General features: G+C 39.1%; 1 protein-coding gene across 6 annotated transcripts in view; it reads left to right on the top strand.

Moving 5' to 3' along the window:
* CADM1 (cell adhesion molecule 1) overlaps positions 1-27,357 on the top strand; it is a 330,897-nt gene that overhangs the window by 264,719 nt on the left and 38,821 nt on the right. For all 6 annotated transcript variants that reach the window (XM_033119600.1, XM_033119599.1, XM_033119597.1 and 3 more), the window contains exons 3-7: positions 1,312-1,464; positions 8,197-8,334; positions 10,418-10,576; positions 22,935-23,034; positions 26,171-26,343. In XM_033119600.1, coding sequence (XP_032975491.1) covers positions 1,312-1,464; positions 8,197-8,334; positions 10,418-10,576; positions 22,935-23,034; positions 26,171-26,343 — 723 coding nt within the window. The remainder of the gene's footprint in view (positions 1-1,311; positions 1,465-8,196; positions 8,335-10,417; positions 10,577-22,934; positions 23,035-26,170; positions 26,344-27,357) is intronic.

Raw genomic sequence — 27,357 nt, 5'->3', positions numbered from 1 at the left:
TGCACCAACCTTATACAGTGGTACCTCGCTTTTTGAACGTCTCCCCATTGACGAACATTTTGGTTTATGAATGCCATAAACCGGAAGTAAATGCTTCAGTTTTCAAACATGACTCAGAAGTCAAATATGTCACACGGCTTCCCCTGAGTGCAAGATCCTGAGGCCTATCTGTTGGCTGTTTTCGAACGTTTCCGAACTCATGGATTACGTTCGAAAACCGAGGTACCACTGTAGTTAGGAAACAGCAGGACAGGTCTAAGGCCTCCGTGGGCCTTGGGTCAGGTACATTTGGCAGCTCCACCTAAATCATAGCAAATAATATCAAATGCAAAGAAGCATCCAAGTTAAATTGGATTATTTTCCTATGCATTTTTTATTAATGATTTTCATTTTGACTTGAAATTACTAATGATGTTTTGGTTTTCTCTCATAATTTGGAACCACTATTTTTTTTTAATCATTACGGAGGTCTGTTTGTTTGTTTGTTTGTTTGTTTGTTTTGAGGAGGGCACAGCTCACAGTGGCCCATGCAGGGATTAAACCAGCAACCTTGGTGTTATTAGCACCATGCTCTAACAAACTAAGTTAACCAGCCACCCCGTAACCACTGTTTTTAAGGCCTCAGATTTTTAGACAGTTAAAAGAACCTGTAGGTCCTACTCCCTGAACTCCCCAGTGCCCAAAGGGAACTCCTGGCATACCCTTTTCTTCTGTTTTCATTTTACCTATCTCTGAGAAAAATCCCAAACCATTTATGAATAAGTACTGAAAACTGACAGCACTTGGAATTGTGGCAAGGTGTAGTATGTGTGTATGTGTATGTATTGTACATACTCACATATTCACCTGTGTGTGTAAGTTTCCTTTTGGATGGGGTTATTTGTTCACCTACCGTTATTAGAGAAGCCCAAAATAGTAACTCAGGAAGTACAAAGGGTACTTACCCAACAGGTACAAAAAGACCAAATCAGTGTTTCCACTCTGTAGCTGCCTTTCTACTCACCTGACGTTTTTCCTCACCTACTGTGTTTCCCTGAAAATAAGACCTAACTGGAAAATAAGCCCTAGCATGACTGTTCAGGATGTTCGTAATTAATAAAATAAGCCCTAATGCATCTTTTGGAGCAAAAATTAATGTAAGACCCGGTCTTACTTTCGGGGAAACACAGTAGGGCTTATTTTATATTACAAGCATCCTGAACAATCATGCTAGGGCTTATTTTCCGGTTAGGTCTTATTTTCGGGGAAACATGGTAGGTAAGAAAAATGTCCTTTTTCCCACAGTTACAAACTCTGTGTTTTGTTTCACAGCTTTGAAGGACAGCAGGTTTCAGTTGCTGAATTTTTCTAGCAGTGAACTCAAAGTATCGTTGACAAATGTCTCAATTTCTGATGAAGGAAGATACTTTTGCCAGCTCTACACTGACCCCCCACAGGAAAGCTACACCACAATCACAGTACTGGGTAAGAAAGGCTTGGGGCTGTCCTGGGAAACAGTGGGGTGGCGCTCACCACCAGGTGGCTTCCAGCAGCAAGGAAAAGGTTACTGGTGAATTTTACTGTTTAAAGTTGTTTTAGGAAAAATCGCCACCCATCTTGCTGAATTTTTAAAATATCCTATTTTACCAAACACTCTAAGGAATGGCCATCAGCAGTCTTTATAGATTCCACTTGCTCTTGGGTTTCAAATCTCAAACTTCAGAAGCAAAGATCAAGAGAATTTAGACCCCTCAAATGAATCACTCACCATGTGAAATGCCATTGCTTCTAAGTACTAGAATCTTTTTTTCTTCTGTGCAGGAGAGGAGGAGATGGGCTATCACAGCTGTACCCCATTTCTGTTATGAAATCTGCTTAATGATTTTTCCTTCTGAGTTACATCTCGTTTGATATTGTTGATCTCCTTTTCTTTAGCTTTACTTTATTGCTTATACTCTGGATTATGCTATACAGGTCGTATCACATGAACACATACTTTGCCACAGACTACAACAATTTGATATGAAAGACTTAAGAGCTTCCAGGGAGAAAAGGCAGAGATAATAAGCAAGAACTGCTGACAAGCTGCTAGGGACACCTCTAGTGAGTCGAGTGTCTTCATTTATGATCACCAGATTGTGGCTTTCAGCAAAATCCCAGTAGCCAGGTTTCCATGTGTATATTTTGAGATAGTCAGCAGATATCCCTGTGTTGAAAGTGGTCTGAATTCGTTGCCTTTTAGACAAACTTATACTCCAGTGTATAGCACCAGCTGATTGGGATTTTTGAAACTGAGTTTTCAAGGACATACACTACAGCATGAAGCAAGATCTCTGATTTACACCTTCGGGAAGATGATGAATCAAAGTGTATTTGAAGCGGCAGACTGCAGCTTTTCGGTGTAATGATATGAAGATTAAAGAGGAAAGATAAATATGAAGGACAATTTTCTTGGTGTGCATGAAATATACGTATTTATGGATATACATATTGAGCTGTTGCCTCATTATTTTATTAAAACACACCTGTTAAAGAGAAAACATTTTTTTAATTCATTAAATGAAAACATGTCCCTAATGCTTATGTATATGTTCTAGAGAAGAGGAATACTGATTTTAGAAAGTCCTGTTTCAAGTCTGGCCATACAGTTTCTAATGAGGTCTGTGTTTAATGACGGACAGCTTTTAGGTGTACATGTTTGTCCCTAATTTCAGCTTTAATCCATATTAGACCTGCTGAAATAGTAACCATGAAGCTTTCACTGGGGTGACGACTTTGGTATTTTGCAAATGTACCAAAATCCTAAGAGCATGCATTTGTAGTTTTCTGTCCATCTACTTCTATAGAAGTATTTGAAAGCATTGTGCTTATTAGAGTAAGTTATTGGCTGCATAGACTTGAACTTAACCATCCACCCATTGACCCACCATTGTTTATGGCTTTTCCACAAAAGTGACAGCAATAAAATGGAATATACTTGTGGCATTTTGAATTTTCAGAATGTTTTGCTATATATACCATTAAGTATGAATATCTTTATTTCAAAGAAAGAAATGATAATCAGAAGTTAATCATCTTGCCCAGGTTACAATGCACATGGTAAGAATCAAGAATCATAGACTTTGAAACAGACTTTAGTATTCTGTCTCATAACCTTTGCGTCTTCTAGTCTAGGATGTTTTCTGGACTTTTTCCTCCCAAAGTGCACATCTTTTGTTTTTAGGAGTATATCTGGCCTTTGGCAAGCAGGTACTGCCTGTCAGTTTCCAGTATCTGGTACATTTGTTCTCAGACCCACTGGATTGGGCCAGTTTGACTGAAGACACCCAGTGCTTGGGAGTCAGTATGCTAGCACTGGACTTTTGAGAGGCATTATACCTATAAATCTTGTGGAGGCCTGATTATTCTAGAAATAATAGGTTCCTGTTTATATTGTATAGAAGCAATAACTTAAATATACTTGAAAGTAATACTAGTAATTGTTCTTTTTGCAGATATTATACACGCATTTAATATTCTTTCTATTGCATTTACTGTAGGATTTCTTGATGAAGTAAAATTGTTGTCATTAGTGTTTGAGTCCCTCATATTCCAAATCTGACAATTTCTGCTGATACTCATACTCAAAATCTGACAATTTCTGCCTTTCTCCCAAGGTTTGGAATTTTTAGCTGCTATAATGAATGAAGAATATATTAGCTTCTTCTTTTCCATCTATGGTTCTCTGAAAAGGACTCTATATGTACCTACACAGCTGTCAAACTTCTTCATAGGTTGAAGATGCTCATTTTAGTGTATGTATCTGTTAGTTGTTTGAAACATTCAGCAAAAATTTCAGCATAATTATAATACATAGAGATGGGTATTTGTTAGTTACTATTATGTTTATTGTCTTACCCGTGTAAAAACTGAAAGCTCTCCTATAGTTTGCATGCCTTTGGGTGCCTTTTAGGGTATTCATTCACGCCTTTCACTTGTGAAGAGTTCGTTTCTTTCTCCAGATCATAGTGTAGGATTCTCTTTATACTGCTATTCATCAGAGGAGATGAACGAGAGAGAGCATACAATGCTTTAAGATTAATATAGTTACTGATAATAGTACCTAATATTATTACAGTCCTGTCCTTCTAAGATTAGTGTTCACTCTTAAGATTCCAGGAACAGGAGAACCTAATTATTTTAAAGGGTCTTAGAGTGAGACTTCACATACTGATCAGCTTTAAGACTCCTCTTTTGTTGTAATTAAGGTGACTCATCTTGCTATTGCTGATTTTCTTTTAAATGTTGTAGGCGTAATGTTTATAATTAGCACTCTTATAGATCTGAGGTTAGCTAAGAAGAACCTTGACATTTCTTTGTTATTTTCTAGTATTTCCTTCTATGTGATTTTCATTCAGGTTTTCATCTATATGCACTTCCTTAGATATATCTTTGGTTTTTTTCATTAATGGCTGCGGACAGTTTTTACTAAATGTGTCTGTTTAGTGGACCATGTATAAGTGTTCTCTGGTTAGTAGCGGTTTTAATTCATTTTTTTATAAATGGATCTTTATACTTTACTAACCTCTTTTGTATTAGAGTAGACATTATGAAATTAAATGAGAAAATAGGGTAGAATTAATAGACCAAAATACACTTCAAGATTTTCTTGTCCAACTCCCTTGTTTTAGAAAGATACACTTAAATCATCTCATTTATATTTTCCAAAGCTTTCACTCTTCAAAAAACAAACAAGAAAACAACTGAGAGAAGTCAACTTTATAACTGATATCAGTAAACCACTAGGACTCAAACTATCAAATTTTATTTTATATTTGTAAACCAAACACCTCCAACTATACTTGACTATTTCTTTTAATCTGAGTAAAGATCAGAAATACTGGTCATAATCTTGAGAAAACGATTTATGGACTTGGAAGAATCATTCAGTTAATTCTCAGGATGTTCTTCTCAATAATAAACAAGTCCTTCATTTTTCTACATTGCTCATATTTTCTAACACTTCTGAAGTTTTCCACATGTTTACCTTAGCCATAGAGTTAAAGATGACCTCAGCTCTTTAGGAAGCTAATCATAGGAGCTGCGATTACAGGAATCACTCTGAAAGTTAGGGAGCTTTAGAGTACAACTGACCCTTGAACAACACGGGGGTTAGGGGCGGCAGCCCCTGCACAGTCAAAAATCCACATGTAACTTTTGACTTGCCTCCAAAGCTTAACTACTAATAGCCTACTATTGACCAGAAGCCTTTCTGATAACACAGTCAATTAACACATATTTTGTATGTTATATGTATTATATCCGCATTCTTACAATAAGATAAGCTAGAGAAAAGAAAATGTTACTAAGAAAATCATAAAAAAGAGAAAATACATTTGTAGTATTTATTGAAAAACATCTATGTAGAAATGAACCCAAACCTGTGATGTTCAAGGATCAACTGTGTATCTGTTACAAAAGAGGAGGAATTAACATGGATAATTCCAAACAATAGGTGATCCAGATAAGGACCAGTCAGTCTGTCAGCCCCCAAATGAAGTCTAAGAGACATTGGTAAATTTTCCTCTGGCCTTATTTCTGCCTCCCCCTTTCCATTTCCTTACTTTGAACCAGCAGACATTATTGATAGATAATGTGGAAAGAACATGCCGTCATCATTATGGCCATCTCCATTTCAAGGAGAGAATAAATACTTCCTCCACTATGAAATACCACTGAAGATGAATAGCTAGCGGAGGTACCACTGAAGATGAATAGCTAGTGGAGGTGATGAGGAAAGCTAAGGTGTGTTCAGGCTCAGCAAGAGAAAGGACAGAATGAAGGAAAATACCCAGGAACACACAGAAAACAAGTATCTGACAAAGATTATGGGACTAAATGCCATTGAGACTTGACAGTGATACATACTGGAACCTTTTAACAACACTTGGAACCGTTGCCATCAAGAAGATTCCCAGGTTACCACAGAGTGACCTTCAAGGCGTTTTTCCCAGAGTTGTGCGTGCGAACTAGAATCTGATCTACTCCACTGGGTAGTATTTTCCAGGAAAGTGAGCTTTGTGTATTATAGTAGCTTCAGCTATTTGCCCTCTTTGTCATATCCTAAGGGAGCCCACCTTCCTTGAGTATCCCATACTCAATTTGAGTTTTTTTAAATTGAGTGCTATCCCATCAATTACATTTCTTAATTGCATTTCCCATAGGGAATCATTGCATATGTCACCATCCAAAATTATTTTCATTACTTGATTTTTATTTTTGCCTGGACCTTGAAAGGAATCATTATTGTTTGACTTTCATTCCTATGTTTGCAGGGAGGACATTCCTAGGTGTTTTACTCCAGAGTTGTTTCCTTTTTATTACTTCTTACTCTGTTCCTCACAGCTCACCAAGATTTTATTTTCCTTAGGCTTGTACAATCTTGTCCTTTAACATTTGCTTAAACAATAGCCTTCCCTCCCCCAATATTCCTGTTACACGGCATTCGGAATTCAGTAGTATTTGTCAGTCCTAAACATCTAGTCTTTCTATGTATTCGCTACTATCTAGGTACATGGGATGAAAACCTTTAATCCACCTGATTGTCATCTAGCAAAGATAAACTACATTAAGGAAGGAGCTGGCCGAAGTCATCCCATTTACTTTTGTTACTGCCTTTCTGTGTCTCCTAAAATACCGGCAGATGTGCAACTCCAAATTGGGTATTAGACAATCTCTCTTTATGCATTTTTAAAGTTAGGGCAGTTTTTTCCCATGTTTAACTACTCATTGGGGCCACATCATTTTAGCAACACATCCAGTTGAGCAAATCTGTTATTTTTCTCTTTCAAGGGGAACAAAGAAGAGGCCTGCTCTTGCTCTAATAGTCACACCTCCACCACAACACACTGTCTTGCTGAGAAACATATGCAACAAATCACTTTACTCTTGCTTTTCCATTATTCTATGTATGAATTTTTACCTGCTTTAATTCAGTGTGAAAGTCTTCCTGTGGGCAGCATTTTCACATTAGACTAGAACAGTTGTAAATCCCAAATATGTGGTTTAATCCCATAATTTATTGAAGCAGAATCAGAGATTTATTATTCAACTTGATCATCAGGATGGCATGTTTATACATATTTAATTTCTTGTTTCTCTTCTGAGTTGAGAAACATATTAATCATAAGTCTCAGAACTATCTTTGCTTATTCATGGTGGTCAGGGCACATGTTCTTAGATTCACTACTGAATTCAGTATTCTTACTGATTTTTATTTTAAGAAGCTCAGTCTTGAGGTGAAGTTGCACCTGATACAAAGTTTTACTGTCAACTCAGTTTCATAAAATATGCTTTCTTCATCATCATGTATACTCTTGATTTGATATCCAGTATTTTAGCCCCAAAATATTTTATTCTATTTTATTACATATATGTTTAATATGCTTAGGGAAGGGTGGTTTTAATTCTGGTACATAAATATACTTGCAAGCACTCAATAATCTTTTTCACCTTTGATTTCCAAAATCTGGATCATTGGATTTCAGAATATGGAAAGTTACTGCAAATTAACTGACATTTCCTATATTACTGCATCTTCATAGCCAAACGATTTTATTACCACGCCATCCATAGGAAGTAATGATTATATTCTGGATCTCTATAAATAATTTAAATTGAATAGAACTGGTTCTGAGGCACAATTTTTCTATGTGTGTTTATGGTGAGTGATTCTTTTAAGGGACTCCAAGTGTTTGATCTTTGCTGGTTGACTTTGGAATCTTTCACATGAAGATTGGAATCCAAGGGTTCAGTTTAAGGAGGAATATTTCTTTCAGAGACTTCCAGGTAAGGATGGTAATTTCAGTAGTGTGTATGCCTCTTTACTTTTATATCAACTTTCTGGTCAGTTTTGTAATGACTGATTTTTGACTGATCTGATATCTATATTGTATAACTTAGTCACCGATAACTTAAGAATGGGAGACTGGTCATTTTTTAAGATAACTTTAGGACAAAAATTCCTGGTTGAATGATTTTGCATAATTCACTTTATTTGATGATGACTTTGTATTTCTTCTTTTTTCCCTCCGGTGGCAGTTTGTTTGTTTTAAATTCCCATCAGGAATGTCCATTATTTGTCTCCTGTTTTGATAACAATGGTGCTAGTTTTTAATGAATAGAAGAATATGTCCAGAAATAGATTCGGTGTTTAAAAAGCACATGTTTAATTTGTAGTCCCACCACGTAATCTGATGATCGATATCCAGAAAGACACTGCAGTGGAAGGCGAGGAGATTGAAGTCAACTGCACCGCCATGGCCAGCAAACCAGCCACAACTATCAGATGGTTCAAAGGGAACAAGGAGCTAAAAGGTAAGGTGCACTTTGCCCTGTACTGAAGTCGTTTCTGCAGGAGTATGATTCCGGTAGGGGTATGCCTTTGTGGAAATGAAAGACAAATGCAACACATGCCCCCGAAACAAAAATAAGCATTTAGATATGGTTTGTCATCAGTTACTAATGTGTTTGAGGTCAAAGCATAACGGCATTTTCTTGTTCTGATTCATGTCCTCATTCCGTGGTTTGAGGGTTTATGGTGATATCTGTCCCTAGAGTTTTACTTAGATGGTCAGAAAGAACTAGACCTGTGAACTAGAACTCTTTAGACCAGGAAGAACTACTGTTAGAGGTGTCCCCTGAGCTCAGACTGTTCATGTTTTCCCCTCAGTTCTCATTGCTTTTACTTTTACTCTGTTACTCAGGGTAGGTCAGAACTCCAAATTCTCATGTTACACATTTTAAAAAGTGTATCACGGTCTTCACTACGGTGAATTCCAAGTCATTCTGGCATATGTTGCACTATCATCTGTGTTGACAGTGTGCTTTCCTACGATGGTGGCTGTGCAAAGCCGACTAAGAATTTTATCCTATTTGTGAATTTGCAAATACCACCTTTCTTGTGAAACCTGTAATTCAGTTGCCCATCTCACCAGCTTGTTCTTTTGCAAAGTTTCTGATTTTGTGATGGCTGCACAAGCAGTTCCTGTAACCCTGCCCCCATCGTCTATCCCTCAGTGCTAGGGTATCCCAAGTTTGATTCCTAGATCCTCAAATGTCTGTTGCCTTAGGCATTGCATTGGCTAAAGGATACAGCCTGTCCCCTATTTGACCCATTTGTTCAGTTATTCTAAGTCCTCGCGCATGTCAGCATTCTGATTCTTTCCTTTTCAAAGGGTGTCCTTGCAAGTAGTACCCAGCACAAAGGGCTCAAGGGCTGAACTCTTCTGGTTATTTTCTGGACATGCTGGCTGTGTGCCTCAGTTTCCTCTAATATGAGGACATTAGTGTTGCATACAGTATGTGGCTCTTATGACAATGTGGTGAGTGAATGTTTGCAAAGCATGTAGCTAGTATCTGGGCCAAGGTAAGTGCTTTGTATGTGCTTGTAAAATAAATAAAGAGTGCCAGGAAGAAAAGAATAAGCCCTTTCAGTAAGGGGATATAAAAATCTATATCTAGAAACAGATGAATCTATATATAACAGCTTAAGTTTCAAAAAGCTCACTCTGTTTTAATCTCCTATTTCCTAGGTATGGTTTTGGAAGGAAGGAGTTTCTCATTTCCCCTCTGCTTTTCTGTCTAAGTGAATTGAGCCATTAAATGTGTACCGATAAGTACAAAACATTAAAAGAAAGTTAATGGTGCGTCTTGTCCCAGGAAGTGCTGAGTTCAGGAAAGGGGCCTCCTTGGCCTATTCATCCCATCCGGAAGCCTCCTCCCTCCTTTTCTGGGTGTTCTTGGATGTGTCTCCCATCTGGCCTGAAGCCTATAGCTTACTTTGCTCTACCCACTGCCGTTGCCTTTTTTGTGGTCTTCCAAAAGTCTCAGAGTTTAAACATTTCAATTACAATTTCAATTATGTAAATCTGTTTTGTTACTTTCCGTCTTTAATTGTTGCTGATGGGGGTGGGTGAAGGGTATTCTTTATATCTCTGTTCCTGATTGAATTACTTAGGGGAATTGGATGATATCCTGGAATTTTTAAACCGAATGACAGTCTAGTAGACATTTCAAATTCAGATGGTTTTAGGGGTGAAAACACTTCTCTTTTCCTCCTCCTGAATGCCTTGAGCAGTCAGATGTCATAATGGTTCCACTTCCAGCCAGCTTTCTATGGGAGGTTTTAAGATAGAAGAAACATATGTAATATATTTAAATAAAAATGGTATATATTACATGGGGTTGAAATATATCTTAAGTACTATCCGGTAAGGTTGAAAAGTAGGAAATTATCATTTTTCTTAGTCGTCTACCCCCAGATTACCTTTGTTCCAGGTGACTTCCATCATCTTTGTTAAAATAGTAATGTTGGGGCAGGGGAGAGGGGCAGGATATAAAAACGGAGTGATAGAAATTTACTCGACTCTGGTTTCTTGGTATGTTCCGTGTCCCGCAGGCAAGTCGGAGGTGGAGGAATGGTCAGACATGTACACTGTGACTAGTCAGCTGATGCTGAAGGTGCACAAGGAGGACGATGGGGTCCCAGTGATCTGTCAGGTGGAGCACCCTGCTGTCACCGGAAACTTGCAGACTCAACGATATCTAGAAGTACAGTGTGAGTACCTGTTTTAGGCCATTTGAACTGCTATAACAAAATACCACAGGTTGAGTAGCTTATACACCACAGAAATTTATTTCTCCCAGTTCTGGAGGCTGGGAAATCCAAGATCAGGGCACCTGCGTTGTCATGTTCTAGTGAAAGCCCTCTTCCTGGTATATATCTGGCACCTTCTCGCTGTGTCGTCACACGGGGAAGGGGCTAGAGAGCTCTCTGGAACCTCTGTTAAAAGACACTAATCCTAATCATGAGGCCGGCATCCTCATGACCTGATTAACCCCCAAAGGCCACACCTTCTAGTGCCATCACATAGGGCGTTTAGGATTTCAACGTAGGAATTTGGGGGAATGCAAACATTCAGACCACAGCAAGACCCAAGCATTTGATTCTGAGGTCATAGAGTAGCAGTTGCTTAAAATCACTTCAGAAGCCGTTTATTGGATACATATGTTTTTATATAGTATAGATAGAATTTTTATTTTGTGTCTTGGTAGAAAAATAAGCAAAGGATTATTTTACTGAAACATTGTCATATTGTAGAGTACCAATAAGGATTTCGAAAATACTAGATTTAACCTAAATTTAAAACTTTAAAATGATTCCAGTCGGCTCTAGCACATGACTTAATTAAATTTTGTGAATATTGACTGTAATGATTTCTATGTCAATTTCAAAATTTAGGGCAACCCCCCCTCACCATTAACCCCATCGTAAGTCCTGATGTTTTTATAGAAGAGATTTTATTCCCATTCTGCATCAGCATTTTGTGTTAAATTACAGATTCTCTTCCATTTTTAGCTTAAATTATAACTGACTTTAAAAGTGGATCAGTGCCACAGTCTCAATGGCTTCATCAATAAAAGCTGTATTGCGGTGAGTGAGGTTATCTCCTCACTGTGCCCTGTGGGCTAAAGATGTTCTCCTCATCTTCTCTTCTGGGCTCTCCTACTTGTGAAAAAAAAATATCTGTTTTCTGCACAAAACCATCCTGCACCAAGGTTGTGGCTGAGTAGCCACTTCTCTCTTTTTATCAAAAGGCTTCTGTAACTTGGCCTCTGAAAAACACCAGGGGATGTTTGACTATGCATAGTGAAAATATTACAAGAGTTTGGTTGGATGGCCGTGATTGGGCATCTGATAAAGGAAAAGCATTACCCTCTATGAATTCTTGTGTTATTTCCTAGGGCTGCCATAACAGATTACCACAAACTTGGTGGCTTAAAACAACAGGTATTTATTCTCTTATAATTCTGGGGACAGAAGTCTGAATTCATGGTGTTGGACGAACTCCCTCTAAAGGCCCGAGGAGAGGATCCTTCCTTGCCTTTTCTGGCTTCTGGTGGCTCTCGGCATTCCTTGGCTTACGGCCACATCACTCCAGATGTTGACATCTTCACATGGCCTTTTCCTTTTCCCTGTGTGTTTCTCGCAAGGACACTTGTCTTTGGATTTAGGGCCCACTCAGATAATCCAGAATGTTCTTATTTCAAGATCCTTAACGTAGTTACATATGCAAAGATCCCTTTGCAATTGAGGTAACAGTCACAGGTTCCAGGGGTTAGGAAGTGAGCATATCTTTGGGGGAGCGGGAGGTCACCATTCAATCTACTACAGTCTTTATCATGTGCTCAAATTGAGCAAAACCAGGGGATAGGGAAAGTTATAAAAAGTTGCTTCTAAGAGACCATCATCCCATTCCATCCTTTTCTTACTCTGTGCTTGGCTCAATTTAACATTACATAATGCAGGTTTTTCTTGTTAATTCATTTCATCTACTTCATTATGTAGCTTCATTATGGGCATCGTGCTTATAATTTTCATATCACTAAAACTATTGTGGTGTAATGTTCCTATAATGGGAAAACATAAATGATCAGATATTATCTAAATTGGCAGATAGTAGATTTCTTTTGACTTTGTTAATATGTAATTCATTTAAGCAAACTTAATATCCATTAACTTCCCTTGTAGGGGCCCATTAGCTTTCATAATACATTAGCTCCTTCGTGAGACCTGAGTAGATATTCGCCCAGTTCCCGCCCTGAAACTCTTTCAGTGGCTTCCCCGAGTGTCTTCTCAGTAGAATATAGCCCCACCCACAGACAACATTACACTCACTCCCAAACGCAAAATTTCAAGCACTATACCTCCTCCTCCTTGGAAGATTTGATAATGATCTTTATGAGCCTTATCTGTCATATTCTGTAGATTCAAGTGAGATTTGTCCCTTTAAGAAAAGGAATAAAGTAACCATATCTAAATCTATTTTACTTCAATCTTACGAAGTACTGTTAGCCCTTAACTGAAGGAAAATGAGTCTAATGCCTTCCAAAAATGAAGACAAACCTAATGATCATTTTTAACTGACATGGCACCTTTTTATGGGAGACTGTTCTCTTACAAACGTTTTAACCTTGATACTCCATTTTTTAAGAACGTATGTAAGAAAAAAAGTCTTTCTGCATAAAAGAAGGTTAAGAATCGCAAAGCATTATATTAAATCTGGGTGGAATTTAGAATCTGGTTTGGCATCTTCAATAAGACCCTCTGTGCTCAAGAAAGTCTCCTGATGGTTCACTACTCTCCATTCCTACCGTGTTTCCCCGAAAATAAGACCTAGCCAGACAATCAGCTCTAATGCGTCTTTCGGAGCAAAAATTAATATAAGATCCGGTCTTATATTAATTGAGACCGAGTCTTATATTATATTATATAAGACCCGGTCTTATATTAATTTTTGCTCCGAAAGACCATTAGAGCTGATTGCCCGGTTAGGTCTTATTTTCCGGGAAACACGGTAGATCACTGCTGAGAACTTTACAGTCAGCCAGGAATTCCTTAAGTAGCTTCTTCAAACACAGTTGGAATTCTCTACATCATTACCTACCAGCTTTACGTTTCTTGAACATCAGCAGCTATGCAATAACAAAAAGCCTCATGCCTGAGATGCCGAAGGCACTCCATCATTGGGTGCCAAAGCTATATCAGTCATTGATTGGCCAGTGGTTCAACTCCATTCTCCCCAAAGAGGCCTCTCTCTGCAGACAAGCCGCACCATGTCTTGACGGCCAGGAGAAAAGAAGACATACTTTAATGCATGACATTCGGTAGCCAATCTGCATGGATGTTGAATTATTTTGGATACCCTGTGAGGAGTAACATTAGACCCTTATTTATTAATTACCTCAAACCCTTGGAGTCAGCAGTTCTCAACCTTTTTGGGATCATTGGCCCCTTTAAAAATCCCTTGATTGCTGTGGAATAGCTTAACAAAATCACACATTCACCACACTTTGCTTACAATTTAAGAAGTCTGTTGACCCTACAGAGCTTACTTAAGTTCAGTGATCGGAGGGCCACTTTCGTAAGTTTTACCCCATCAACAGGTTATCTCTGTTCTTGCCCTATTTAGAATTTATCTTTAAGTCACTTGATTGCTTTAGCCTACCCAAGACCTCAGTAAAAATGCCTGTAAAATTATGAGTTTTATTTTCTGTATGTATTATATCTAATAAGCATTCAAATTATTATACAACTGTTATTTTTAAATGTTTTTTCTTTGCCACCTCAAAAGATTTCTTATATTATCAGTGATAAATATTAACTCATCACCAGGACACATTGAGCTCATCCATGGACCTCAGACTAAGAATTGCTCTACTCTGGGTGAATAAGATTACCCTGCAGGCAAATCTAAATGGATAGGATTGGTATTAAGTGTATTTATTTGTTTCAGCCTGGCCCGTTTTGCTACCTGAAGGCTTATGGAAACCTCTCTCTACCTCATCTAAGAGGAATGGATGTTTACCAGGATATGAACAGGGATAAATGACACAAAATAGATTTGAATTCTTTATAAATTATCTCCTCCTAAAAAAATACTGTTCTTTTTTTAAAAATGAAATGAAATAATGAAAACCTACATTGTATGCCATTAAGTATCTGACTTTAACTATGACAGGAGAAGAAGGAGGGGTACACAATGAAGGTAGAGCTACCATATTGCATAGAAGACAAGGCTTGAGCTACGGCTTGGAATTGCTTTTGTCTTGTGGATTTAAGTCCTAATTAATTGAACACAGAATTTTGCAGTGTTTGTTTGTTAGGACCCTTATTTGTGGTACCAGGAGAAATTGTTGTGCCCAATTATGTGAAAAATCAGCCAGATGTGTATGCTGTCATACTTTTAATAATCCTTAAGTTTTTGGTGAGTACAGATATTAATTGTGTAGTATGCATTGAAGTGATTAACATCAATGTAATTTATCATCTGGAGATTTCTGAACATAAATAAATGAGTTGTTTTGTTCAGGAAGGTGTTGACCCCTTCAGAATTAGTGAATTAAAGCTCCCCCTCCCCACTTTTCATTATAAATATGAAAGGCACCACAATCAGCCAAGTGTTCAGTTATTTGATTTTCTGGGGCATTAGCTGCTCTTGTTTGTGACATTTCCCTGTTGGGTGCTCGTTTGCAAGCTCATTAATAAGGTTTTCTCATAGGAATGTTGCTGGGAGTGAAGAACATACAGTAGGGCTCTTAGCTTTCTAGCTTTCATTCTGAGATTCGGCAAGAAGGCAGCAGCAGCACGCAGTTAAATGTTTAAAACAGAAAATAATTATGCTCGCGAGCTGGAATTCAAAGCTCTCTTGCCTTAGCTGTTAGGCAGAGAACAGTTTTGCTTTTGAATGTTCTGAGCCATATGACCCTCAATTCTTTCTGTGCATTTTTTCTTCCGAATGTCGGGGTACGCAGTGTTGCTCGAATTTACAACATGGTTGATTATAGCAGAGCATGATACAGTTGTAGCCCTGTTAGTAGAGCTTTAGATCTGAGGGAACGTACTCTTGTCAAATAAAAGCCTGTTTAAACGAGAACAGTTCACTCTGCGTTAAAAGAAAACTGTCTAAATAGCATCAAGGTGGCAACACATAGCGACATAAGCTGGGAATTCAAAGAAAAGCTGTGACCCTCAGTGTGAAATTCAGATTGCTGTGCAAAGGGGGGAAAGCCTTACTCTGGACTGAGGTGAATCTGAAGCTGTTCAATTACTGCTGTGTGTCTTTTGCTTTCCCCCATCATAGCTTTGCTCTTTAAAATGTTTTTGCAGAACGGATTTTGCGAGGGTTTTGTATGTGTGCGTATTTGTAAAAAAAAAAAAAAAAAAAAAAAAAAAATATTATGAGATGAGTTTTCAAAGGGAGCATGAAAACAAAGACTCTAGAAATGGGTGTTTGAGTGCCTTCCCTGCTCTGATTATCATCTGACAGTTAATCATGCACGTGGGCATCATTTTCAAAATTAGTTTTATTGACTTGATGTAGTCAGGTATTTTGTAAATCCATATTCTTGTTCATCCAAGGTCTAGAGAAGGCTAGCATTTTTCTTTCATTCCCTCAACTGGGGGGAAATAGGGCATTGAGGAGATGATCAAAACCTATTCTTTATCTGCGCCAAAATAAATGTTTCTCTGGTATCGATAGTGCCCTGCAGTGAAGGAGGGAGAAAAACCTGGAAATTGGAAAGTCTTTCCTGTTTGGAGTGGAGCATAAGACATAGCTTCCAAGAGCAGCTCCTGTACCACATCTGCTCCCCCATCAATTCTGTTCTTAGGTCATGCTCTTCAAAGCATAATAGCTGGAATTTTCAGATTTGGCCTGTTTCCCTGAGATCTCCAGTGTCTCTTTCCCCCCACCACAAACATAATATACTTCCTCCCACTCCCCCTTTTATTTTTTAAAGCAGTGAATTGCGTTTCAGGGAAGCTATTTCAGTATTTATTTTTCCTCATGAGAAATAAGGCGTGGAGACCCCTGATTCAAACTAATGTTTTCACCTGTCATTTTTTGTGTTAACACAGAGTTGTAGTGGAATACAAGTTCCTGATATTATTAACTCGATAGATTGTTAGTGGTGCATTCTGCGGTGCCAGAGCAAGCAGGAGGCCGAGTAACCAATATTCAAAATACAAAGAGTAAATGTTTAGCCAGATACATTGTGAGCAAGACTTGAATGATGATTAAGGAAGAGAGCCTTTGCCTCATGTCTGCCTTCTAAAGGCGCACCCTGTAGAAAGAGGCCTCTTACTACTGTCTTCCTATATTTTATTGTCTGACCTAGTGTATTTGTGAAAGATGTGTCTCTGTTGCTGTGGACATTGAATACTTACACAGTGAAACCAGTCTTCTAATGTTTATTCTTCACTTAATGGTTCTCAAGGTCAAATTTTGGTTCTGTGAAAGGTTAAATGATTGTGAAGCGGGCATCTAAAAATCTAAAGAGAATGGCCAAACAAAATCCTTTATGATTTCCCTTAAGATGCCAACTTGAGATACACCAGAAATGCTAAATAGATGTGTAGTGAAGTTGAAGTATGTAAATCAGAACACCTGAGCTAAACTTCACATTTTGGGAGCTGGATTGACCTTCCAAAACGAAAATACGATTATATTTTGTGATGAGGGCTGTTAAAATAATTAAACAAGTAGGCCAGCAGACTAAGGTGGCTCTAATGGTAGTCTACATAAGCAAACCGAAACTGAAGTCAAAGCACTCCACGAAAATGAAACTTAAGTACAACCAATCACAGTCAACTAGGTGTTCCCAAATAAGGCAGCTGATTAAGCTATAGAAATCTAATAATTTCCTTGCTTTGCTTCCTTATCTTCTCTATAAAAATCTTTCCCCTAGCGCCTACTAGTGGAACACTTTGAGTTTTGCACCGCCTGATTCAAATTGGTGTATGCTTAAATAAACTCTTGAATATTGTAATGTGCCTTGTTTATCTTAACAGGAATAAGATGGATTCATGGTCCGATTTTTTTTTTTTAGTCAGCAGAGCTATCAGTAGAAATGCATACCCCAACATTTCTGTATTTTCTCATTCATTCATTTAGCAAATAAGTATTGAATGCCTACTGTAGGCCAGACATTAGCACTGTTCTAGCCACCAGGGTTCAAAAAAACCCCAAAACTTTTCTTTTTACAGAGCTAACATTCATTCTTATGCAGAAAATCTTTTTTCTCTACAATAAATGTTTTTATTAATCATAAATTTGACACCACTTTAGGGATTTGAAGTGTTCGGTTTCGTGCTGAAAAAAAATGGAATGTTATCCACAAACCATCAGTGAGCACCAAACACAGAGGCACAGGTTATGCTACTATGATCAAATTATGGCAATAAAAAAGTGTCTTTTGCATTTAAAAGAGTAGTAGCATTCAGGGCATATCTTCTAGGAGCACCACAATAGTTTAATCATATGTCTTAGAGAGTTAATGGAAGTTCATTCCGAGTGCAGATTTACAGAATTAGCAGTGTCCTCCAGCCACAGGTGTCAGCACCTTGCGCTCTGCTGGAGCCGCCTGCAGCCAAGCCAGCTACCAGCCGCTGAGAAGGCATTGACATGAAGAAGATGGAGCAGAGCTGCAGCCATGGGGCCATAGTCATGCACTCATCCATCCTGGCCCTACCCTGCGCCCCTGCCACCCACCGCAGGACAGCCCGAAGTGGGCGATGGCTCCACTGGTGGCCCAGAAAATCTTGCCCTAAGGATTTTCTTGCCCAGTGTTCACTTCAAATTTTGGAGTTCTCATAAGATATGGAGGAGTGCTCTGTGAGTGTGCACTCCATTAAAAAAACACTGGAAATAAGTTCATGCCACATCACAAAACAGAATTTGATTCTGTTGGGTAAACAGTAATTTCAATATCGACAAAACTACTTACAAGTTGCTACAGGAGGAAGTTGCATTCTACTGGGGTAATGTGGCACATGCTCTTTGGTTCCACGTCAGTCCTCCCAGGTTTGACTCATCCCACTCCCAATAGCTCAGGCCTCCTCAAGAAGTGCAGTTGAAGTGCTCCAGTTCCTACGACAGATGTAACAGCAGGTGGTCCTTCACCTTGCAAACAAACACATGGTAGTGAAAATCATTCATGAATATATCATGACATTAGAAAGCAAACCTTTTGCAAGGTATTCTCTGTAACTCCTCTGAGAGCTTAGTGTGGCTTGTTCTCTAACCAGTCCCAATCACCTTGTATTATTAGACATTGCCCTCCTGCAGTGCAAAGCTGTGCTCTCCCCCATTTTGGCAGCCATTTGTAGGGGTTGATTCTTGCTTTGAACTCACATAGCCCCTAATACTCACCAAATCTCAGGTCCATCTTTGCATTGTCACAGTCCCCCAAACTGCAGCAATCCTCCATGACTGACAAAGACTCTTCAGTCAATGCTTCCCCACTTGAACGCACAGGCACTGACTCAAACCCTCTCCCAGTCATGCTGATGCATCTGGACCCTTGAGGTCTTGACACACTGCCCCTGTAGGCCCTGAAACAGCCCGTGCTCCACAGGCATCCACTCCCACTCTAATTTGCGTTTCAGAATGTTGGATGAAATCTAAGTAAGGAAGAGCCTGCGTCCCAAAAGCAGTTGCAAGAGCAGATTTGCACTGAAGCGTTTGGACCTCGTTGCAGTCAGCATGTCAAAGAACGTTTGAGGCCCACATTCCTTAGATTTCTCAGGAAGAGGGAACCTGTCAGGAACCCCTGAGGTAGTAGGTCTGCTGAGATATCAGGGAGGCCTTTCCACTTGGCCTCAGCTCTAGTCCTCTCCGGTACATAAGAATGATGCCATCCCAGGCAAAAGGAAACTGCGGAATTCCTTTTTTAAATACAAAATTTTAAAGACCTGATGCATTAGGGTTGTGCTCTAGAGAGAAGGTGACTACGACTTTTTGTTACCTAAGAAAGTGAAGTACAGGTTATAGAGTCTTGAATTTCATCTTCTGAAAAGATCGTAGAATGTGGTAGGTGCAAGGTCAGACTGGCATGAAATCAATTGTAATCTGCCAGCAAGCCATTCTAACCTCTTTAAGGGTTTCCTTTTATATACATACAGTTTCCTTTTATAGACAGAGCAAAGTACATTTAAATAAAGTCTCATCAAATCAGAATGTCTTTCTAATACTCTTTTTTTAATTGGTTGCTACTGTAGTGTGACCTAAAGCCTCCTGGTATTTAACCCTCTGTGCACCTTTGACTAATGAATGAATTTTGTCTGCTATAGCAGTCTTGCTGAATGTCTTATGGAGTTTCAAAAAAAATTACAGTGTATTAGGAAAACCTCATATTCCTCGACCTAATTGATTGGCTGTTGGTGATGCCATCTCTGTAACTGTAATGTTCCATAAGTGCACAGACCTAACTATTTTTCTTATTTTTATATAGCAGTTCCATTTTATAATGACATTAAGCCATTCTGAGAGCTACATTTCTGGACAGTTATTGCACTTGGGTAGAAAGTGTCATCTGGCTTTTAGCCTTGTGCCTTACAACACCAACTGAGGCGTAAAATGATCACCTAGAAAATGTACTGAGCCTTACCTCATTACTTAAAAATAAATCTTGGAGTCTGGTTCTGTTTCAGAAAAGATTTGGTGGGTTATAACATTTGATTTATGAACATAATTAAAATATAAATGATGAGCTCTGGGCTATTCAGTCAGCCATCTGCAGTGTTCAGTATTTTGACATTCTCATATTATAGTCAGGATCTTCCTGGGAAATTGGAACATCCCTGAGTTCTCGAGGTGCCAGTGGAATCCCAGAGCTTCCAGTCCACCTGTTGAGAATACCTAAGTTGCTCTTTCAGGGTAAAGGACAGGGAACAGCATTTGTTTGTAAGTTTCCTTCAACCAGGGAGGGATCTTGGCACATAGAGTTTCCGTGAAGTTCCTAGGCTGGGGGAAGACCAGCTGCCCCATGGTCTGATAATATGCCTATAAATACTGCATGTGTCAACAGAGGAGGACATTTTTCTGTATAATGCAAGCAAGATTAATGTTTAACTTTTTCACCCAGCTATTAAGGTAACTGTGGCAGCTGTACCCATAAGTAGATGGTAGATGTTTCTCCAGAAATCTAAAGAGTAAATTAGGAAAAAATCACTTATCAAAATTGAAGGTTCATTTTCTATAGCTTAGTATATGATTTTTTTAAACAAAAATTCCATGTATAGCAAATCCTTAGCTTGTTCTTCCTAATTTATGTGAGTAATTGACAACTGGTAAACAGCCATTAGTAACATAAAAAAGCATTTAACTAAAACAAACTCAGTGGTACTGAAAAGGCAGAGTAGATTAAATTTTCAACATTCTGTTTATTAATGGACGTTGAGCATGTAAAGCGCTTAGTGCACTGTGCTGAAAAATATACCCTCTCTGTATGCTTGTAAATTACACAAGGGGGGGAAAGGGGGTCTTCTACATAGGCCAGCAAGCATTCTGCTTCTCCTTAATTAATGGGCGGAAGTCAGCAGTGCATGGAAAATGTAGCACTCCCGTGAATCAGAGATTAACCTATAAGCAAATGTTACATTTCAGCCCAAATTTGGGGCTTTAAATTTAGCCTCACCCTAAATGGTTCATGGACAAGAATGACAGAGGAACTATGGAGTTCCTAACCAGGAACTCCATAAGTGATGCTTTTTCTGAGTGTAAACAAGGAAGGAGGTCTCTTGTCTGTGTTGTTTTTTTTGTTTTGTTTTTGGTATGTGTTGTACCACTAAAAATAAGAGACCCCATATGTCACCCAGTGGTTGTATTTAGCCTAAGAGACAGTCTGCAGCTTTTGCTTCCACCCAGCAGTCAGTCCTCATTCAAGGACATCCTGTGTATTCCTGTATTTCTCGTTCTTTAATGACTGCCTTCCCAGTCCGTGATAAGTATCTGGAAACCGCTAGGCCATCTTCCTCTTAAATAAACATTTCCTTTGCCAGCAAGTCTAAGAAAAGAACTGTGTTACTTACATGGGTCATCTGGAGCTTCGGGCCTGTTAACTTGAGTTCTCTGGCAAGTGACTTAGCTTTTCAGAAAGCCTTACCAACTCATTGTGTGTACTGTATATGGCTAGACAAGAAGGCTGTCTTCAAAGCTTTTGAATGCCACCTAATTTTCCAAGATATAAGAGAAAGATCTCTGGTAGGAAGGAAGACTATCAGAGTGTCTCTGGAAAGCAGCCAGCCATCCCTAGAGAGGACTCCCTATGCAGCTGACGTAGCTGGGTTCACGTTGGGATGGGTTGAGCCCTGCCATATTTCTATTTTCTCCCGTATTCCATAGGATGAATGTTAATAAACTAACCACTGCTTGTGAAAGGCCAAGGGGCTATTGTTTAGGTGGTGTGATTGTCTGAGAAAGTAAAGTTATGGAAATTGTTCTGACCTTTCAGCCAACTGATGTCTTGCCCTCTCACATTTATTACTCTTGAGTACACTTCCAAAAATATACATTTTACAGAGCCACAGAATTAAATGAGAAAATGGTTTAGGGATTAATAAATAGCTTGCTAGTTCAGAATAGAATAAAAACCTCCCAGTTTCATCCAGGTTCTCTTGGTAAATGTATTTGTATGTGTATTTCATTTTGATCTCTTCCACTTCCCTCCCTACTCCCTGTACCTCCCACCATCCATCTCTCGTACCCGTACCCCCACAAACTCACAACACAGTTTTTAAGTAGCTAGTGGAAATAAGAATACTCGTGTCACCTGCGTAAGTAATTCACTGCATTTGAAAGCTATACTTGGTTTTCAATAATGGATTGCTACTGGGAAATGTGGTTTTAAGTCAGAAATTCCTTCCAGCATCCATGTCATGGGGCTGGCTCTCACTAGGTGTATCGCTGCTTCATTCTCAGTACCAGTGTTCTCATCCCTACAACTGGGCTTATTCCACCAGTTACAGTTCCTACATAGCAGGCTCTCAGTAGACTGTCAGTGCCCTTCCTTCTTATATGTTTGCATTGAGAAGTCAAACAGTTTAATTAGGGGCCACCAAAATCTCTCATTTCTTTATTTTTAAAGCTATTTTGAGTAGAAGTCAGAAGTGTTGCCTTTCCCATTTGAAAATGAGCATAGAAGAAGCAAACTTATTAATATGCAGTGTCACAACATATTGTCACGTAGTAATATATGATATATGATAAAATGTATCAATTCTGAGCACCACAAATATCTGTGGCTTCACCTCAGCATGAAGGCAAATGAGTTTCCTTTAGCTTGAGTGAGTTTGGAGATAAACTTCAATGTAACAAAATGTATTTCACAGGAAATGTTTGATGTGGCGCAGTTGGCTTATGAATCTCTTATCTATTCGCAGTTCACTCCTTAGAGTTATTAGTCAATTTAATTTGAGCAAATGCCAGGATTACTAACTAATTAGAAGGATGTTACTGAAGACATAAGGATGGGGAGAGAGTGAGCGCTAGTAGTATGGGGTTTGTGGCAGCCTGCAAGTCTGATTTTGCCTGATGATATCATTTGCTAAACATACTTTTGTTGTTGTCATACAGATAAGCCTCAAGTGCATATTCAGATGACTTACCCTCTACAAGGCCTAACCCGGGAAGGGGACGCGCTTGAGTTAACATGTGAAGCCATCGGGAAGCCCCAGTAAGTTCTGAAGGCCAAGGTTAGCAGAGGGTCACGAGCAGTAAATGTCACAACACAGAGATGTGCATTCACAGCTCATTGGCCTGTCACCTGTCTCCTGCTGTAAAGGATGGAATATTTTTCAGGAAGTAAAAGAATATTCAGTGAAAAGGGGGATTCTTAATCGTGGGCTGGGGGAAAAATGAAATACCAGCTAAGACTGAAATCTCAGCCAATTCTATTTTCTTATTAACATAGTTGTCAGAACTATTTTCTCTCTCACACACACAAAATACTAATAAATTTTTAGTGTGCCCACAATCTAATGATATATCTACTACTTTCTGTGGTAATATCTAAGCTGCTGGAAAGATGGTTTTTAGACATAAATTAAGCTGCTGTGTTTAGTGCCAGCTGGAAGCAAATTAATTTACCCTACCTTTGATTTTGCTTCTCCTTCCCTCAAAAAAAAGTGACTCCTAGCAATATTTTTGTTAGTGAGAAATGGTTCAGGAAATTTTCTCAAGGAATATATGTATGTATAAGAGAAACTGATGAACACTCTTATTGAAAAGTGTAAGGAAGCTACTTTACTTGCCGCTGCTAAGTGAATGAAAGTGAGTTAGAGAAACTACCTGTATCATCACTGATACAGCACAAAAGCCATGTGGTAGTACCACTTTAGGTATTAGTCAGCTTAGTTTGGGGAGAAGGAGGGAATCTTTCATCCTTTTAGCAGAGGGAAGATTGGTTTTAACTTTCTCTGGGACAAAACAATCCATGGAACCATAAAATGGTACAGAAGCTCAATGTTGGGGTTAGCACTCAAACTTCTAGTGGTTGGTCCCCAACAAAAAACAGCAGTGAGCTCCCTCTGCTGTCTCTGTGGTATGATCCCCACCCCGCTCAGAGTTTTGCTAACCAGCATGATGGTCACAGTTTTCATATAAGGAACTCAGAGCATCTTAACAAAGCTACCCCAGAAGCTTTGGAGAGAATTCTGCCCATTGTATCTGAGGAATGTTCTATGACAAGAGACCAGAGAGCCAAAGGGAGCCTGGCTGCAGTGGGCTCTCTTCTCACTTCAGCCCTCCCTATTTTGTTTACTTCTCCATGGACTAGAATTTGCTTCTCTATGTACCAACCATTTGGAGTTTTAAAGATGACCTCTAGCAAATAGGAGATGGTCTTGGTCTATTTTGCTTTTCCTCTGGTCTTCCAAAGTTACTGGTTTTAAATGCTTCAAGCTTTGGCAGAGTGGCCTTTTTCTCTTTGAATACTGCAGAAGACTCACATCTTCTTCTTCTTTTTTTTTTTTTAACTATTTGAATTATGCTCTAGTTAGCAGCCTACCTTACCTCCAAAACAATTCTGTGGACCAAAAAAAACTCTCACGGGTCTCTTGCCACTTGCAGTACCTACATTAACCACATTTATAGTATATGGCTTGCTAACCTATATTTTGTTTCTCTGTTTTTTTTCTCCTGAAGAAGATACTGTGTTCAATTGAATGTGCCAATGGGGACAGTAAATTACATGTTTCCCTCGGGACATTTATGCCAGAGAGGGTATTTGTTTGTTCCTCTCAAATAGGAACGGGTGTATGGTTGTATAAGCAAGCACGCATGACCCTGCTGCTATCCCTTCTAGCACATTACCTATTTATTTTCTCAAGAAATTGCATACAATAAAAATGGTAATTTAACTTGCCATTAAATGTTGTGAATATTCTCAGCACTTACCCCACTGATTGTTTCAGCTGTCAAACAGCAGGACATTAGGTCTGATTGCCAGGCAGACCCATTTGCCATTGCCTGCAAGGAGGACATATGCAGTACTAATTTTTAAATAATTTACTGGGTTGTGATGACAAACCCACATGTAATTAAAGAAAAATTGTAACTTCACATCCCATTTGAAAATTGGAATGCTACTTGACAGGGCTAACTTGAGGATCCGTTCACCATTACGCGTGGGTCTTTTGTCACATCACTGCCCCTAGCGGTAGCGATGGGAACTGACAGGAAGTTACCTCTGCTTTGGGAATCTGCGTTGCCCTTCCTTTAAAGTAAAAGTTTTCAAGCACCGTGCTAGATGTGGCCTTGATTTCATAGGAGGTTGAGGGAGCCCCCTTGAAAAATGGAAATTTTAAAGTCAGTGCATTTGAAAGATATTTTGAGTGTGCAATTTTGGCTCCAGAGCATCTTGGGAAATTTGCTTTTTCCTGATGGATACAAATGTCATATTTAAATCACTAAAACAAACTTGGCTCTGATGAGCAAGTGCCCTAGGACCTGTGGAGTCCATGTGGGGACGCACTCCACAGTGATTGACTGGTGACTGGGGAGAGTTCCCTCAAGCTGCAGAATCTGCAGGTCTGCATGGAGGGCAGGAGGGGCATGATGTGTGGGCCTTGGGGAGCCCGTATGGGAAGGCATTTTGCCAAGGAACTCGTAGATGAGGTGGACTGGGGCGGCAGAGGGTGCGGTGGCATCTTGAGTCGGAGGAGGGCAGGTTATGAGTAGGGGTGAAGGGCAGAAGTGATTGTGGGCGTTTCCAGAATGAGAAGAGGTGCTTTTTTCAAACAGCAGAGGCTAAAGGAAAGTGCAATTCAGATGTAAAAGTCCATTCCTTTTTGTGAAATGTTCTATGACAAGAGACCAGAGAGCCAAAGGGTTCTCAGAATCCATTTAAATATCACAAGTGTCTTCTAAGCAAGTATCTTGGTATGTTAGTAAGCATCAGATGAATGCATGTATCACTAGCCAAGAAGCTGGTTTTTTCCCCTTAATTAATGAGATGATTAACAATGGGTGAGCTCTGTCCTGTCTGAATCGGTGTGAAACCACACAGCAGGGCATAAAACTTGGGCACATTGGTTTATCTGCTGATCTGTTGAAGATGAGCTGGAAATAATGAGACTCCTGCTTGTGGTCTGTTGAAAGTTTTTTAATACCTGATAATTTTTTTAAAAAATTATATTCCAAACAAGATTTTTGGAGACTTCACAGTTGCAATTCTGTGAACTTAAAATATCTCCAGTAGGTCCTCTTTAATTGTGAGACCCTGCGTGTGATTCATTTACTGCGTGGGTGAGATGCAGACATCTTAGCGGGAAATAAGAATGTAACCTGTCTTTCTCCCTTTTCCTCTGCAGGCCTGTGATGGTAACTTGGGTGAGAGTCGATGATGAAATGCCTCAACACGCCGTACTGTCTGGGCCCAACCTGTTCATCAATAACCTGAACAAAACAGATAATGGTACATACCGCTGTGAAGCTTCAAACATTGTGGGGAAAGCTCATTCGGATTATATGCTGTATGTATACGGTACGTGAGAAGATAAAACATTCTTCTATTAGACTCATTTACATGTAATTGCTACTTATAATTCACTCCCAAAGCTTTTGGTCAAGTTGAAAACCAAAATCCCGTTTATTTCCTTCAAGAACTTAAAGAAGTCTGGCCTGAGGTGGACCCCAGTGTCTCCACTAGGAGGGTAGTGGCTTTTCTTCTCTCCCTCTAATCATGGGGATTTCCCATTAGATCACAGTCTCTGGTCATGCTGAGTAGGAAAGCTGTGTCCTCAGGCACAAGCGATGGAGATTATGTTAGAAATAATGACTGCAAAATTCAGCCTTACCAATTAATGGCTTTTCAGCTCAGAAAGTTTATTCCCGGTGGTATTTTCCTGTGATACCTAGGCGAGCCTTTCTCCTGCTTTGATGAGCAGAACTATCCTATTTTCAGCATGAAGCTATTACATTACAGAAGATGTTGCAAGCCAGTAAATACTTTGACAAAAATATAAGGTCCTTGGTAGTTACATTAGTGACCTATAGCTACTGCTTTAGACACAAATGTGGGGGTTTTATTTGTCTGTTTTCTTAATATCTTTTTACAGAATTGTTAAAGCATATTATTATGGATTCCATTCTCTAGTCAACAAATAATTACCAAGCATCTACTATGTGTCAGGCATTTTAATCTTATTTCCCATTTATATTTTATTGTCAATTTTGTGCATGGTGAATATTCTCTATTTAGTTGAGGAGTGCACTGCCTCTCTACTCTTATGATGACAAATTGAGTCTCTTCTGATCAATTGAAGTCCCTTGGTTATTTTTATACCAGGAAAAATAGTCATGAACTGACATAACACAGGATGAGTAACCATAGGCATGAAAATTTCAGTGTCTTGTAAATATATGACTATGTGAGTGCATTCCCTTCTTCATGTTAGCAGTGTAAATAATCCCAGTACAGTGCATGTGATATACATATATACACACATAAACATACACATGGAATATTTACACCGTAATGTCCTAGGACCTGGCCACT

Source organism: Rhinolophus ferrumequinum, chromosome 11 (assembly GCF_004115265.2).
Source record: "Rhinolophus ferrumequinum isolate MPI-CBG mRhiFer1 chromosome 11, mRhiFer1_v1.p, whole genome shotgun sequence".
Lineage (NCBI taxonomy): Eukaryota > Metazoa > Chordata > Mammalia > Chiroptera > Rhinolophidae > Rhinolophus > Rhinolophus ferrumequinum.
The sequence above is the reverse complement of the archived record's forward strand: the minus strand, read 5'-3'. Positions and strand labels throughout refer to the sequence as shown.